Genomic DNA, 15,384 nt, shown 5'->3' with positions numbered 1-15,384 from the left:
AGCCCTGGGCTTGCATTAAAAAGGATGCCACCATATACCTGAGGTATGCAGACGTCCCTCCTGGCATGCTTGCTTTTAGAACTGGCATGCGATTAGTGCAGCAGCTTTCTCACTGGCCATGAGGATCATCTGTCTCTTCATCACAGTTCTTCCTCCCTGAGAACCTTCTTTAGTTTCCTGTTGCTTTTTATACCAAATCTCCTTCCTTAGTGTGGCATTCTGAGTTTTCCTTTTATTGGCTGCCCACTCCCCATCTCTCCAAGGAGACTTTGTTACCAGCCCTTCGCACTCTGGCTCAGCTGCCCCCACCACCCACATAGGATTTAGTAGCATTAGAGACTCAACCTTCTCCTCAGGCGCCTCCTTTGTCATGTCTCCACAGTGCTACAGGAATCTTCCTGGATGACCCCAATGAAACTGTCCCCATATGCTGTGCTCCCTCTGCCATTATTAGTTTATATTTACTGATGTGTTACTTGGTAGTGGTCCCTGAATATTTATTTGCTCTTTCCGGCTAAATTATAATCACTTTGAAGGCACAAACCAAATCACATAATTCCCTAAGTACCTGAACAGAAAAAATTCTTGTTAATGGTCTAATCAACTCATTTATTGTATCTTTTGGTTACTGGGTTTATAAATTCTTAATATCCTGAAATGTTTCATTTGTGTTTACAAAAACCTCAACTTCTAACAATCAGAAAATAAAATTTAAGGCCCCCAGCACACAGCAGTTTAGAGTTGCACTTTTAAACTTCTTAATCCATTTCAGAGTCTCCAATTGTTCACAGTTAATTCTTCTTACCAAGGATGTATTACACTTGCTCAGCATTGAATGATATGGAAAGAATGGCCTTTCTTTACTGCATAACTGACTTTACTTTTGTTCACAGGTTAAAATCAGCCCTTCCATTTCACTGCAGTATTATATCGGTGGCATTTTTATTTAAGAAGAAAAAAAGCTTTCTTCCATATGAACTTTTGTTACAAATCAGTTTATTGGGGCCAATCAATGGGCAAGACCTATGAAAGGGTGTGGATTATCTGGTTAGGCCTTTGTGTGGCAAAAGGCTTAGATACTGCTTAGTACTTGGCTCATTCTTCATCATGTAAAGAAGTGTTTTTTGAAGGATCAACACCTGACTGAGCCCTGCCTTTTTCATGGTAATGTTTTCACCTGAGTTGCTTCTTATGGCACTAAGAATTAGTTAACTAATACTTACTTAACCTTGGAACAATGTTTATCATAATCCGATTGGCAGATAGTCATTTTATTTAGGCCTTTTCTTTATTGCAACAGGACCAACAAATCTCAGTAAAGAGTATGCTGGGAACATTTTTTTTTTCTTTCCATCAAGGAGCATGTTTTGGCTCTGTGAGCTTGAGACTAGTAGCCACATACTAACACGTTAGATTAGCTCTACTTTTATTTTTAAAGCTGGCCTTCCTGTTTTATGCTGCTGTCAGCTTTTTCTCCAAAACATTCTCCAATGTGATTTATTATATTAATACATTCAGAGCTGCTTTTTCATGGTAAAGCTTCCTCGTGAGCATTACTCCACTAATTAATATACAAAATGACCCGGCACAATTTAATTATTTCGTAATGTGGTGTTGTGTGTTTTTTGTGTGGTGTTTTTTTGTGTGTGGTTTGTTTTTTTTTGGTGTTTTCGTAAAGATGATGCTTTACAAGTCAAGGCCTGAACTTGCCTGGGTCGTGACCTCTGTTCAGTGTTTGCAGTCTTGTTAAACAAGAAGAAAAGCAAAACATAAATTAGCATCTCTATTATAAGTTGCTCTACATTTCCCAGTCTTTCAACACTGAGTTTCTGTGAGACTCCGTAGTTACTGTGAGCCTAAGAAAAAGGCTCACTGGGAAAATGGCAGCTCCAGCTTTCTGGAATGAGTAAGAAGCTTCTTCCTCAGTGCCATCTTCTAGGGCCAGCATTGTTGTCTGTGAGAGAGGAGCAAGGTGAGGGAGTTTGAATTACAGGCTATGGAACATTAAAAAACTAAGGAAAAAAGAGAAGAACCACTTAATCTTTAAATGTAATAAGGATATTCCAGCCTGTGTGGCCTTTGACATCTCTTAGCCTTCAGAAATATGTTTCTAAGTTTACCACTAGAATTTAGTGTTGAGAAATACCTGCAATGTAGTGTAAATGCACCACTTTTCTGTTACAGTAGATATTTATAAGTCTTTATGCATTTGTAATTACCCCAGCACCTCAGTTTTTGTTTGTTATTTTGCCTTTGGACTTACATATTTCAGCTCCTTCTGGTTTGAGATGACCTTCCCCTTCATCGTCCTAACCAACCTACTCATTCCTTACAACTCAACTCAGGAATTACCTCTTCCGAAAAAAGGAGATGTTTCTCTGGTTCATGCTTCTTCCCTCCACCATGACAGACTGTGACATCTCTACCTTTCCATGTTGTATTATAATGATCCCTGTATCCATCCATAGATACAAGGTCTGTTCCATATTCACCTAGGAGCTTGGTAAAGCTCTGTTGATAAATGTGTTTGATTTGTAGCTACTTGATTTCTTCACTAATAATAATGATTATCTTTTCATCTGTGTACATCACAGGTATAAGTTTATCCCATAGTCCTTGCACAGTCATCTGATATGCTAATCACTTATTCTACCAGAAGGGTTCCGTTTTGTTTCTTTGACATGCCTTTGTTTGTTTGTTTTTTGTTTGTTTTGTTTTTTGTTTTTTTCTGTTCATCAGATTATTTATTCACTTGATTCTTAGATTCACTTGTTGATAGATGCGTATTTGTTGTTCATAATTTGTATCTTTACCTTTTTCTTCTTCTTCCTCTTCTTAAAGGATACCTTTCAGCATTTCATATAATACTGGTTTGGTGGTGATGAACTCCTTTAGCTTTTCCTTATCTGTGAAGCTCTTTATCTGACCTTCAATTCTGAATGATAGCTTTGCTGGATAAAGTAGTCTTGGTTGTAGGTTCTTGGTATTCAGCACTTTGAATATTTCTTGCCACTCCCTTCTGGCCTGCAAAGTTTCTGTTGAGAAATCAGCTGACAGTCGTATGGATATTCCCTTGTAGGTAACTGAGTTTCTTTCTCTTGCTGCTTTTAAGATTCTCTCTTTGTCTTTTGCTCTTGGCATTTTAATTATGATGTGTCTTGGTGTGGTCCTCTTTGGATTCCTTTTGTTTGGGGTTCTCTGCGCTTCCTGGACTTGTAAATCTATTTCTTTCACCAAGTAGGGGAAGTTTTCTGCCATTATTTCTTCAAATAGGTTTTCAATATCTTGCTGTCTCTCATCTTCTGGCACCCCTATTATTCTGATGTTGGTACGCTTGTAGCTGTCCCAGAGGCTCCTTACACTATCTTCACACTTTCGGATTCTTTTTTCATTTTGTTTTTCCGGTTGGGTGTTTTTTGCTTCCTCGCATTTCAAATCTTTGACTTGATTCTTGTGCTCCTCTGGTCTGCTGTTGGGAGTCTGTATAATATTCTTTATTTCAGTCAGTATATGCTTACTTTCTAGTTGGTCCTTTATCACACCATCGAGGGTCTCATTAGATTTCCTGTACATTTCATCAAGTTTATCGACAGCCTCTAGAAGCCTCTTGAGAGACCTCAAAAGTGTGGTTTTGAATTCTATATCCAGTAGCCTGCTTTCCTCCGGTTCTGTCCTTTGTGGCCTGTTTCTTTGTCTTGGCATTTTTTTATGCTTCGCTGTGTCGATAGAGTAGCTTTCTGTGTTAAGTGTCCCAATTACCTGAGGTAGACACTCTTGGTGCACCCCCTTGTGGTCTCTGTGAGCAGTCTTGTAGTCAAGCCTTGATTGTTGTAGGTAATTACTACTTGACCTCCGGGCCAACTGGCTGTGAGAATCTTGACATGCCTTTGTTTATAGTGACGCTTTATCTATTCTTAGAACAGTAGATGGACAAAAACAATGAATAAGACTGAGACAGGCTAGTATGTCTTATTGGCAGTAGCATGCCTTATTGAAATTGTTTTTGCATCTGTTCTTCAACTTCTTAAAATCTTTTCCTATATTTATTTTAATTCACATAATTATTTATTTGCATATTTGTTTTAAAACGCTGAATTTCTAAGATCTGTGAATAGGTTTAATAATTGTGTTAAAGGTTTGTCTGTGGAATGAGTGTATATAAATACAGTGACATAAGTTAAAAATGTATTCCATTTTCCAAGTAAGTTTTTTTTTTTAATGTGTTGTTCATGAATAAAGGCAGCATACAGTTTTGGATTCTGGATCTGGTTTTCATTCCTGGCTTCATCTTTTTTTAGTTTTTGACCTTGAACAAATTACTTATTTCTGTGAGACTCAATAGTTTCATCAGTAAAATAGAGATAATGCTAATACTTAATTCTCAGGATTATAATGAACATTAAGTGAGAGTGTGCTCTAAAGAAGTGCCATACTGCAAATAGGAGTAAATGGAGGTCTCCATATTGAACAGCGAGATACTCAGACACCTTTCCCCATCTGCTTCCAGTATGCTGGAAAGTAGGTTTCAGAGCCCTCAGGAAGGAGATTGGAAGAGTCTTCTCTGGGAAAAAATTTATACATCCTGACCTTTTGAGGGACCCCTAATCATCAGCCAAGTCTTATCTGATGATCCTCACCCTGTAGTGAAGCCCTCATACTCAGAGCTCCCAGATATTAATTTAACTCTTAATTGTGATTAGTCATCAAATAATGACCACACTCTTGCGAAAGCCTCCAATGAACAAATAGGAAAAAACAAACTCAGAGGAAACAGAGACAAAGAAGAAAACATTTTAAAAATCTGTAGAATTCACAGAAATCTAGAATTAAGTATTGTATCCATGAAATATAACAGGATGCAATAAAAAAAAAGATTCAAGAAATAAGAAAGAGCTCTTAGAAATAAAAAATATATATATAGACAGAGATTAATGTTAAGGTTGGTAGATAAAGTTGATGCTAACCTAAAAAGTATTAGAGAAAGAAATAAAAACCAAGAGCAAAAAATAGAAAAGAAAAAGATTAGTATTAGTAGACCAGTATCCAACTAATAGAAATTTTGGGGTGGGGTTAGGCAGAGCACAAACGAAAGAAAATGAACAGAAGAAAACCTCAAAGAAATTTCCTAGGACTGAATGATAATTTCCAGTTTAGAAAGGACCCATCTAATCCCAGTAAAATGAGTAAAGAAAGACTTGATCTCAAGGTACATAATTTTGAAATTACATAACATAGGGATAAAGAAAGGATTCCTTTAAAATTATATTTTTAAGATATAATTTTAAAATACAAGTTAGAAACAAAGAGTCAGAAAATCAGAATGGCATCAGTCGTCCAGCCAACAGTACTGAAAATTAAATGATAATAGAGTGCCTTCAAAATTCTGAGGGGAAAATTATTTCCAACCTTGTTCTCTATATCTAGCCAAACTGTCAATTATGAATAGTGTGCACAATATTAAGGGTAGAATAAAGGCATTTCCAGACATTCAAAGAAATGTTTAAGTTTTTACTCCCATACACCAAAGCTTCTTAGGAAGCTTTTGGAGTATATGCACCACAGGGAAGAGAGAATAAATGAAGGAAAGGGAAGGCTAGGAAATGGGTTATAACAGAGGGGAGTGGAATGTTCTAGAACTGCAGCTGCAGAGCAGGCCTAGAGAGCAGTCATTTCAGACTGAGCTCTAAGAACAGGAGACTTCAGGAGGGAGATGTCTTTAAAAAAAGAACTTTAGAATTTCCTAACATGTTTGAATATATTGAAAAGAATATTCATGGTTGTGTTTGTTTGGAGAGGAACTTGTGATAAGTACCTGGTAAACTAAGCAAAGGAGGAAAATGACAATTATTAACTCCACTAAAAACAAAATGTCGTCCAAGAAAGGAAATTAATATGGCTTAGCTGTAAGTCGCATTTATATAATCATAATAAATATAGATTTATTATGAATATAGATTTAATCAAAGACTGTGAAATAACTGTATTAGAAGGATGAGAAAGGATATAGGAGGGAGATGCAAAATTAATATTAAATAACCATCTTCCATAATAGTAAGTCAGTAAAGAATATTTAAAGCTAAAAACAAAATTCTTAAAATAGTAGTATAACCTTGTTATTTAAAGATAAGAAAGTAAGTACCAGAAAAAAAGCTAAGAAAGTGGCTGCCTCTGTAGACAGGCAATAGGAATAGTGGCATAAGCCTGGTACAGTTTTTAAACATATTTTTGGGGTTGGAAATAAAAATGAAATTTAAAAATATTAAATGACACAATTATGTACAGTACTTAGCACCATGCCTTTCACAATTAAGCTACATAACGTAAAATATTTGTACCCTACTCCTTCTAAAAATCATAATAAAGCTTTGCTAAGTGGATGATACAGACTTCATTCATTCATTCATTTTTTTCCAGTTCCCACTATACATATACCATGTTGGCTATGAAAAATGAATTACAAACATGGACTGAAGTGTCTTGGCTTGTATGTCCTCCTGATTTACTAAGCCACTATTTTATTGATGTGAATGAGGAGAAAGAGTTGTTGCCTCTTTCTGAATCCTGTCCTGAAGAAAGTGTTGCTCTTTCTGAATCATGGTGTTGATTATTCTTTTTTAATTTCAAGAGAAAAATTCTGATTTTTTTATTGCCTAATCATTTGCATTTCTGCGATTAAAGAAATGGGTATTGTCCAGGCTTACTCTAATTTTTGAATCATCTTATGCTGTGCATTTTAACATATTTTCTCTCTGTGGTCAGGGCCGCAAGCTTCTTATTATTGGGACCACTAGCCGCAAAGATGTCCTTCAGGAGATGGAAATGCTTAGCGCTTTCAGCACCACCATCCACGTGCCCAACATTGCCACAGGAGAGCAGCTGTTGGAAGCTTTGGAGGTGAAAATGAGTCAATGGATTGCTCACCGTTTATAAGAAAGGAGTTGGGGCTGGGAATAATGCTAGGGGTGCCAGACTTTGCACCTGGCGTTGAGTTTCTATGTTAGCCTAGAATATGGGACCGGGGCTCTCCCTTCAGTTGTTTTCATGATTTAGGGGAACGAGAGATGAATATAAAGTAGAGTGAATTTCCCTCTTCTCGGTGTGCGCAGCACACGAACTGCCAGGAATGAGGCACTCCGTGTTCAGCATGAGTGACGCACCTAGATTACAAGGACCAGAAACGTGGGGTGAGGGCAGGGACGGTAATCAATATAGAAAATGCAGTTATTCATAGTAGCTTTCAGCCCATTTACTTGTATTTATTTAATAAATTGGAATAATGATTAAAATCTTAGGAACTTCATGAAAGTTACAGAAGTAAAAGGAATTGTTTTATAATCAAGTTCATAATACGAAAATGTTTTCTTCAATCTTTTTGAGAATGACAAAGTTTTTAATTTAAAAAATAAATCCTTCATTAAACTTTTTATTAATATCAATGTGTACAAGTGACTTGATGAGATCTGTTAGAAAATATTATCTATGACTTGTTCGAGTGTGAAGGCTCCTTAAAATCCTCAAGACCCATAAAATTGGGGCATACCCCCAACAAAATAGAAATTATTTATATAATAAATGTCTCCAGGTTATCTTCTTGAGCAGCGTTTGTTGGATATGAGAATTAAATTTAGTCTGCTTTGACACATAGATTTGTTTCTAGAAAGGAATGTTAAAAATTTTAACTGATATTTCTTAATGATGGAGCATTTCTTAATGGTGGAGCTATTTTTCCCCCAGCAAATATACCTCTAAATTATAATAGAGGTCTATAGGAAAACAGGATTTAGGGTACCAATTTTCAATTTCATTATTACACCTAATGGGTTTAGAAAGGTCAGGTTAGATTTTTTTAAAATAGGAGAGAATCCTGTCAACTTGAACCAGTCAACTGGCCCTTATCATTGTTCTTTTAAGCATAAATGTGAGAATTAACTAATACTGTCAATTCACTGTAATAGTGCTTTCATTACTTTTATTGTTTTCATAGCTTTTGGGCAACTTCAAGGATAAAGAACGTACCACAATTGCACAGCAAGTAAAAGATAAGAAGGTCTGGATAGGAATCAAGAAGCTGCTAATGTTGATCGAGATGTCCCTACAGGTAAGTCGCGTCCTTCCCCATACAATTCAGACATAGAAACTTCATATGCCTTTTTGTTTGCTAAAGTTTTAATTTGTTATAATTTCCTTATATTATTTCTGAACTCAAGTTGATATTAGTAGCCTGAGATCAAACAATAATTTATTGGTACTTTTCTTTACCACTTCTTAAAATTCAAAAATAGAAGAAAAGGTTATAAAGTTATTTTAAGTTGTTTTTTCAATATTTTTATTGATTTCAGAGAGGGAGAGAGAGAGAGAGAGAGAAACATCAATGATGAGAAGGAATCATTGATCGGCTGCCTTCTTCTGCACACCCCGTACAGGGGATCAAGCCTGCAGCCCGGGCATGTGCCCTTGACTGAAATCGAACCCGGGGCCCTTCAGTCTACAGGCCGATGTCCTATCCACTGAGCCAAACCAGCTAGGGCTATTTGGAGTTTTAACATTGGGTGGGAGTCACTAGATTGTAGAATTAGAAAGAACTTCAAAGAGCAATTGTTCTGCTGCCCTTCATGTTAGAGATGATGGTACCGAATGCCCCACAGGTGGTCAGTGAGTTATCCAGGGTCACAGGCAGTTAGGTGATGGAGGGGGGGTGATGTTGTCCATAGTGGTCAGGCAGCTACCACACATACACCAACAGGGGCCTGTGAAGCTGTTTTAAGAGACAAAGTTATTGAGTTGTGCAGACTGGACTTGGGCTCTATTTTCCCCTGGCCTGCGCTCCTGAAAATGTCATGCAAACTACTGTATAGTTAAGCACCCACAGGAAAACTGAGCTCCAGGCTATTGCTCGGGCAAAGATGAAACTTCTTTGGGCCTTTCTCACGTCTACTGGCAACTTGCCTTTTCTCTTTTTTGGGGAACTCTACCCCTCCACATACCCATCCTGTGTCTTATGCTTATCTAGTTAGATAATAAATGTATCCTTACCAAGCTCTGTGAGTGAGTTCAGGGACCTTGGCTGTCACTCACTATTGAATCCAGCCCCTGGAACAGAGGCAGACACATAGTAGGCTGCTCAGTAAACTTGCATTGAATTTACTGAGGTCCTAGGCTACATTCTAAGCATATGTATTACTGCTCAGCCCTGCTTGATCAGTGTGAGCAGTGGGTGGCGGTGGTGGTGTCAGTTACAACTGAAATGGGCTCTTGGACCACTAACAGATTGGAAAGACAAAATGAATGCTTTTTAATCTTTGCTGGTAAATTTATTTTAAAATAAAATTGTGGTTTTCGGGAACCTAAAGTTTAATCTATTGAACTGTCAGCCAGACTACTTTTAAGCCGATTTATTTATTTCCCATTTTGAGCAGTAAGTTAAAGTTACAGACTAATCACTTTGCTTAGGATTTTTCTTGGTAAAAGTGCATATACAGATGTATTGGCTCTTTCCTTGGAAAAAGATAAACCTGTCAGATAATCAGCTCTTCATTTTTTTACTTTCAACACACTTTTTTTCAGTAATTGCATAGAAGAAACTATGCGGGTTTTTTCTCCCCAATCCCTACCCCTTCCTCTTGCTTTCATGCCTGCAGGTCAGTGATCAAGTTAATGTCTCTTGTGTATGTGGGGTAGAAAGTGAGAGTGGGGCACTCAGGCCTAATCTTCAGCGACTGACACTTCATAGGCCTCTGAGTTTGAACCCCTTCATGTCAAATGGATTTCGTGCAGCTGAGTGAATTCTCTTTAGATCTGCCTTAGAGAGACTGAGCCTAAGTGAAGAGGCACGTAGTCTAGCAGAATATAAGTCATGTTACCTCTCTGTTCACTATACACAATTCTGTTAAAACTTGCACAGTGCCGAGGATCTGCTCTGACTGGATGTCACCTGAGGGAATAAAGTCATTTATCTAGATTACTTTTTTCCTCCCTTTCTCTTGACTTTTAATTCCATAGCTACAGGCAAGTCAGTAAGTCGTTGCTCACACATATTAAATATATTTAATGGGCAAAGACCTGCAAGTACTGACTACAACTGAGCTCCAGCCAGTTCCATTTTTTTTAAAGAAGTTGACAATTGATTCATATGTAATTCTATTCCCAAAGAAGAAAAATGTTTCTTTTGTTAGCTATTCACACTTTTTTTTAGTCCTTTGTAGTCTGACCTCTTAACTTTGATACATTTGAAACTTCTATACTTCTGGGATAGAAGAGATCTTTAAAAAAAAAAAAAGAAAGGTAGTTAGAGGGGAAATCCAATTGCACATTTACCCACAGCTGCACTGAGCATTTGAAAGCTATTCCTGGAGGGCAGGGAGTTCCCTCTTGGGAAACAGACTCCTGCCTGGAACATTTTTTAAAAGTTAGGTGTGTTTCTTACAATAAAAATTCATCTCAAGGAATTAAAGATGTTTTAATGAGCATTTTTTAGATAACTTCACATCTCTGGTGGACCAATGAAAATTGAATATAGTTAAATAAATTAGTTAAATATGAATATAAAATGAAACTTAATAATTAATTATAATGACCTGAACCTAGAGCCTGAACCAGAACTCCTCCATCTTTTCTTAGATTCATGACACCATTCTTATCACAGTAGGCTTGGATTATCCTGGGTTAGAGGAGTCAGTCCCACTCTTAATTTTTTTAGTTTTAGCATAAGTTTTTTTTTTTAATATGTTTTATTGATTTTTTACAGAGAGGAAGGGAGAGAGACAGAGAGTTAGAAACATCGATGAGAGAGAAACATCGATCAGCTGCCTCCTGCACATCTCCTACTGGGGATGTGCCCGCAACCAAGGTACATGCCCTTGACCGGAATTGAACCTGGGACCCTTCAGTCCACAGGCTGACGCTCTATCCACTGAGCCAAACCGGTTTCAGCAAGTTTTTTTTATTAATTACAACAGCAGTTGGTTTCTTCAAGTTTGGTCTCACTTTTATGCTTTAGATGAGTCCTATGAATTGGACGCCATTTAAGCCCCCATGAATGGCCGCCGTCTGCTCTCACACTAGTCTTCTTGGGCATGCTGTCTCCTCACATAACTCTCCCTAAGGGAGCATGCAGCTGAGGTGCCTGTGAATGACTAGCTGGGTCACTTGGAACCTCGAATAGAATAATTCTCTATGCTAGGAAATCCTATTCACTTCTCTTGAATGATGCAATCTGCTTCCTGTGTATCAGAATACTGGTCAAGGAACAGGTAGCACATTTCAGTGACTCAGCAGAGCACTGATGGGAGTCTGAAGCTCAGGATTTCCTTGGCATGAAGTAAGTGCATAGTTATTAGAAGGCACCATTAACCCATCGTCTTTATTTCTTCTGATGTATTTAGATGGATCCTGAATACCGTGTGAGAAAATTCTTGGCTCTCTTAAGAGAAGAAGGAGCGTAAGTATGTATATACAACACTTAAGACTGTCAACCAGACTTACCACTCTTTTAAATCCCAGTGCCTGTTCTACAAGTTGCTTGCTCTACAGTGCATATAAATTTCAAATCTCAGCCTTTCTTGGACAACTCTTTCCACTTATAGAATTCTTCACTGTGTTGTAGGTCTGAGAGACCAAGCAAGGAAATTGGTTGTTGTACTGTTGGTTTGCTTTCCCTGCCCTGCTTCACAAACCTCCTTGTCACAAGGCAGGAAAAATTCAATGGTACATATTTGTTGGAACCTGCTTCTAAATGCATGGAGCTGGGACCATGTCCCTTTGTGACATGCTCATCTCATAGCAAGTGCATAGTGGGAAGTTTAAAAAAGCCTTCAAGAAGCTCTTAGTGATTTTGTGATGAATGACTTTTTGCAGACCCTCATCTGTTTTTTGTGTTTGGGGTATTTCTTTTTCAGTCGCTCCCGTGACTTTGAAAATGGACTATTTGCAAACACATAGTGACCAAGGTAACGATGGCCTGGGATCGTCACTGGATTTACTCAAGACCCTAAATGAAGTGAATTGTTCCCTGCCTTCAACACGTGCTCACTCTGCATGATCAGTGCAATAAAAGTCCCCTCCTTGTGCTTATCGAGATAGTCCAGTATTTTGTGGAAGGTACAGACCTGCTTTAGAATGCTGTGCTTACCTTTCCCTGCAAGCTAAGATGATTCCTTCTTCCTCAATCTTTAAGTGTGGGAGATATACTGTACTTGTGAACACTACTCATTTTAAGCCCCATACTCCCCCCTCCACCCAAAAGCTCTAAATAAATGTAATGATGTTGCAGGACAACGTTTGGCCTGTTAGTAGGAAGACTTTCTACAGGTAAACCAGGAACAGGGAGGGCTCACAGGGATTATTTTACAACTTCCCTGTGCATTTGGTTAAAGTTCTCCCAGAAAGCTGGTTGTTACCTTTGCCTGAAGAAATCGGGCAGGCTTTGGATTTCTAAGATGCTGTTCTCAATCATTTTCAGAGATGTTTCCAAGCTGAATCAGGAGATCTTTCTTAATAGAAAGAGTATTGGTGTGTGGGCTATGACATCCCCTGAATGTAACTGATTTCCTCTGTGGTAAGAGATATGCTAATCATTACCACCTGGTAGGTGTTGTTATAAACTTGTGAAAGATGTATGGGAAAAGCCTATACCCCTATAAAGAAAGGAGTCGTTAAAATAATTTACAAGCTTCTCAGCATTGATTAGGGTCCAACTCTAAATGGGTCAGTTCCTTAGTATAATACTAAAGGCTTATTAGCATCACCACTTTTCTTTTTGCCTTAGCTTAATGACTTACTTAGAATGTATCCTTCCTTTATTTTAGTTATCTGTACTGTCTAGCATCTAAATAGAACACTCTTCTCCAGAAGAAAAAAATATCACTTTATAGCTCTCTCCCCTCAGTCCTTTAACGTCCATTCCAATACACTTAATACATTTCCCTTACCCTCTTCTCATTTCTTCCAAAGGCTTTATCTTATAACTGAGTTAGAAGGAATTTAAATAGGTCCTCATATTTGGTGATGAGACCTATGGAGCATGCTACTCTCTCCCATTGCTGCTTAAAATGTGAGGACAAGCAATCAGAAGCCATCTGCAACCGCCCATGAAGCTCGCTGCCACCGTGGCACTTGGGTATAACTCCGTTAGCTGTCCCCATGGTACAAGGCAAATTATCTCCAGATCTTACTATCTGCATATTTTTGGTAGACTTGTATGTCATGTCTACTTTGTTTCAACTTTTCATTCCTAGCTTCTTTGTGGCTTTTCAAAAAGTGGACTGTATTGTGAAATTCTGTGATTCCTGGTAGCCAGTATCCTGGGTTCCCTTATCTGTTTTAGTTCTTTCTTGCCTCTTTTCTTTTCCCATGAAGACAACATGCATTGTACTAACTTATGTCTCTTATTCAGTGAGGTTCATGTCTTTGTGTTTTGTCCAAAACTATATTGAAAATATAAATATCATATTGTTTAATGCAAATGAAGGAATGCAATAAAGAGTATATATACTTGAAAACATCCTGTAGACCAATATTTTATATAAAACAATATATGTAACTAATATGTATGAAGAAGAGGGCTCAGAAAAGACCTTCTTGCTGTTTTGTTATAACTATCATAAGGAGATGAATAATTTTTATTTAAAAATCTCTGATTTGGCCAAAGCCAGTTTGGCTCAGTGGATGGAGCATCGGCCTGCGGACTGGGGGGTTCCGGGTTCGATTCCGGTCGAGGGCGTGTGCCTGGGTTGCGGGCACATCCCCAGTGGGAGATGTGCAGGAGGCAGCTGATTGATGTTTCTCTCTCATCAATGTTTCTGGCTCTCTGTCTCTCTCCCTTCCCCTCTGTGAAAAATCAATAGAATATATTAAAAAAAAAAAAAAATCTCTGATTTGGGTCCTGGCTGGGCAGCTCAGTTGGTTAGAGCATCATCCCGATACACCAATGCTGTGGATTTGATCCCTGATCAGGGCACATATAAGAATCAACCAATGAATGCATAAATAAGTGGAACAACAAATGAATCTCTCTCTCTCTCTCTCTCTCTCTCTCTCTCTCTCTCTTAAAAAAAAAGGAATCTCTGATTTTAATTATTTTGAAAATATAGTCATTAAAAAAACATCAATAGCATTTTTAAAAGTTAATTCACAACAAGAATCTTTATACTTATTTTACCTTATTTAAAAAAAAAACTGAAGTGTGCCCAAGTCATAATTGGGTTAAACCAGAAAGTAAAATTGTTTCTCAAGTTGAATTACTCCTTTCTATGAAATGTACAAACCAAGGGGCTCAAACGCTCTTAGTGAGATTTCTTCCCATGGTTCATTTCACATCCTTCATCCTTTTTACATGTTTCTGAATTATCAGATCTCTTAGCCCAAATAAAAACCTGGCCCGTGGAGTTGGTTCAAGTTAGGACTAAAGGCAGCCCAGAAAGTCAGCAAGGGTCTGTGGGAAGAGGCCAACTTCAGAGCTTCTCTGAGAGCAGAGTCAGCTCCTTGGGAGCTGTCCACACCCTCCTGGGAGGAGGGCCTTGAGACCCCCTGGTCCCTGGAGAGCCTTGAACAGGTAGAGTCTGGAAGCTCTCCAAGGTCGATGCTGGGCAGAGAGCATATGAGGTTGCAGCCAGCCTGCTGATGAAGCAGAGGTGCCTCCAGCTAGCTGCTGCCTTGCTCCTCATCTGCGGATGAACTGTTAACAGGCTATTTCTTTTTTGTCAAAGGATGTCATTAAAGCCTAAAAAAGAGGTTTATCCTTTTTTAAAATTCTTGCTAAATTTGTACATCTTCACTGAAACACTTTTTAAATGTAACACAGAAAACTGTATACTGGTAGTTAAAACCTGAAATATGTTTTGCTTTAAGTCTGTTTTTTCATATCCTAAAAACTTCCCCTTGAAGTTTCAGCAACAAGCCATGGAGTAGATTCAAGTGTGTATAATAATCAAATCTTGCTAAACACACTTGGGGAAGCATTGAGTCAGCTATAAACAGCCAACCCAGCCCAAACACAGAAGGTAAAAGCAAGATTTCATTTTTCCTTGCCTGGCAACTTGATCCATAAGCCTTTTCAAAGTAGTGACAGGGAAAGGTGGGTAAGAGTTCAAAAAAGCATGTAAATTTCAGAAGTTATTGCAAAATGATCTGAAGTTTCTCATCAGCTGGCAAGCAGCGCTGAGACGAGAGCCTGGAGCAGGGCCTCGGGCTGTGTGTGTATGGATACCATGGCGTTGAGATGCAGGAGATAGTGCCGTGATCGGCAAGGTTCCCAAGTAGTGAAGACAGGATTTGCAAGGACTCATGTTCAAAAATTTCCCAGTATACAGTCACCACAACTGCCTTTGTCTCACTATTTGGGGAGTTTACGACTTACGGGTAGATAATTTTTTTGCATCCTAGAAAGTT

At 38.2% G+C, this 15,384-nt stretch overlaps 1 protein-coding gene across 2 annotated transcripts in view; it reads left to right on the top strand.

Moving 5' to 3' along the window:
• The window catches only part of NSF (N-ethylmaleimide sensitive factor, vesicle fusing ATPase), a 119,496-nt gene extending 107,425 nt beyond the window's left edge, over positions 1–12,071 (top strand). The window contains exons 18-21 of one of the 2 annotated variants that reach the window (XM_070395203.1): positions 6,760–6,894; positions 7,985–8,098; positions 11,382–11,437; positions 11,895–12,071. In XM_070395203.1, the coding sequence (XP_070251304.1) occupies positions 6,760–6,894; positions 7,985–8,098; positions 11,382–11,437; positions 11,895–11,937 (348 nt within the window). In that variant the 3' untranslated portion in view covers positions 11,938–12,071. Of the gene's footprint in view, positions 1–6,759; positions 6,895–7,984; positions 8,099–11,381; positions 11,442–11,894 lie in introns of both variants that reach the window. The other variant, XM_070395204.1, reaches the window with a different exon arrangement.
• Positions 12,072–15,384: the final 3,313 nt, after the last annotated feature.

The sequence above is a fragment of the Myotis yumanensis genome, unplaced genomic scaffold, assembly GCF_028538775.1.
Source record: "Myotis yumanensis isolate MYYU_CA2020_CCGP unplaced genomic scaffold, mMyoYum1.0.hap1 SCAF_16, whole genome shotgun sequence".
Classification (NCBI taxonomy): domain Eukaryota; kingdom Metazoa; phylum Chordata; class Mammalia; order Chiroptera; family Vespertilionidae; genus Myotis; species Myotis yumanensis.
Note: the sequence above shows the minus strand (reverse complement) of the source record. Positions and strands in the feature narration are given on the sequence as shown.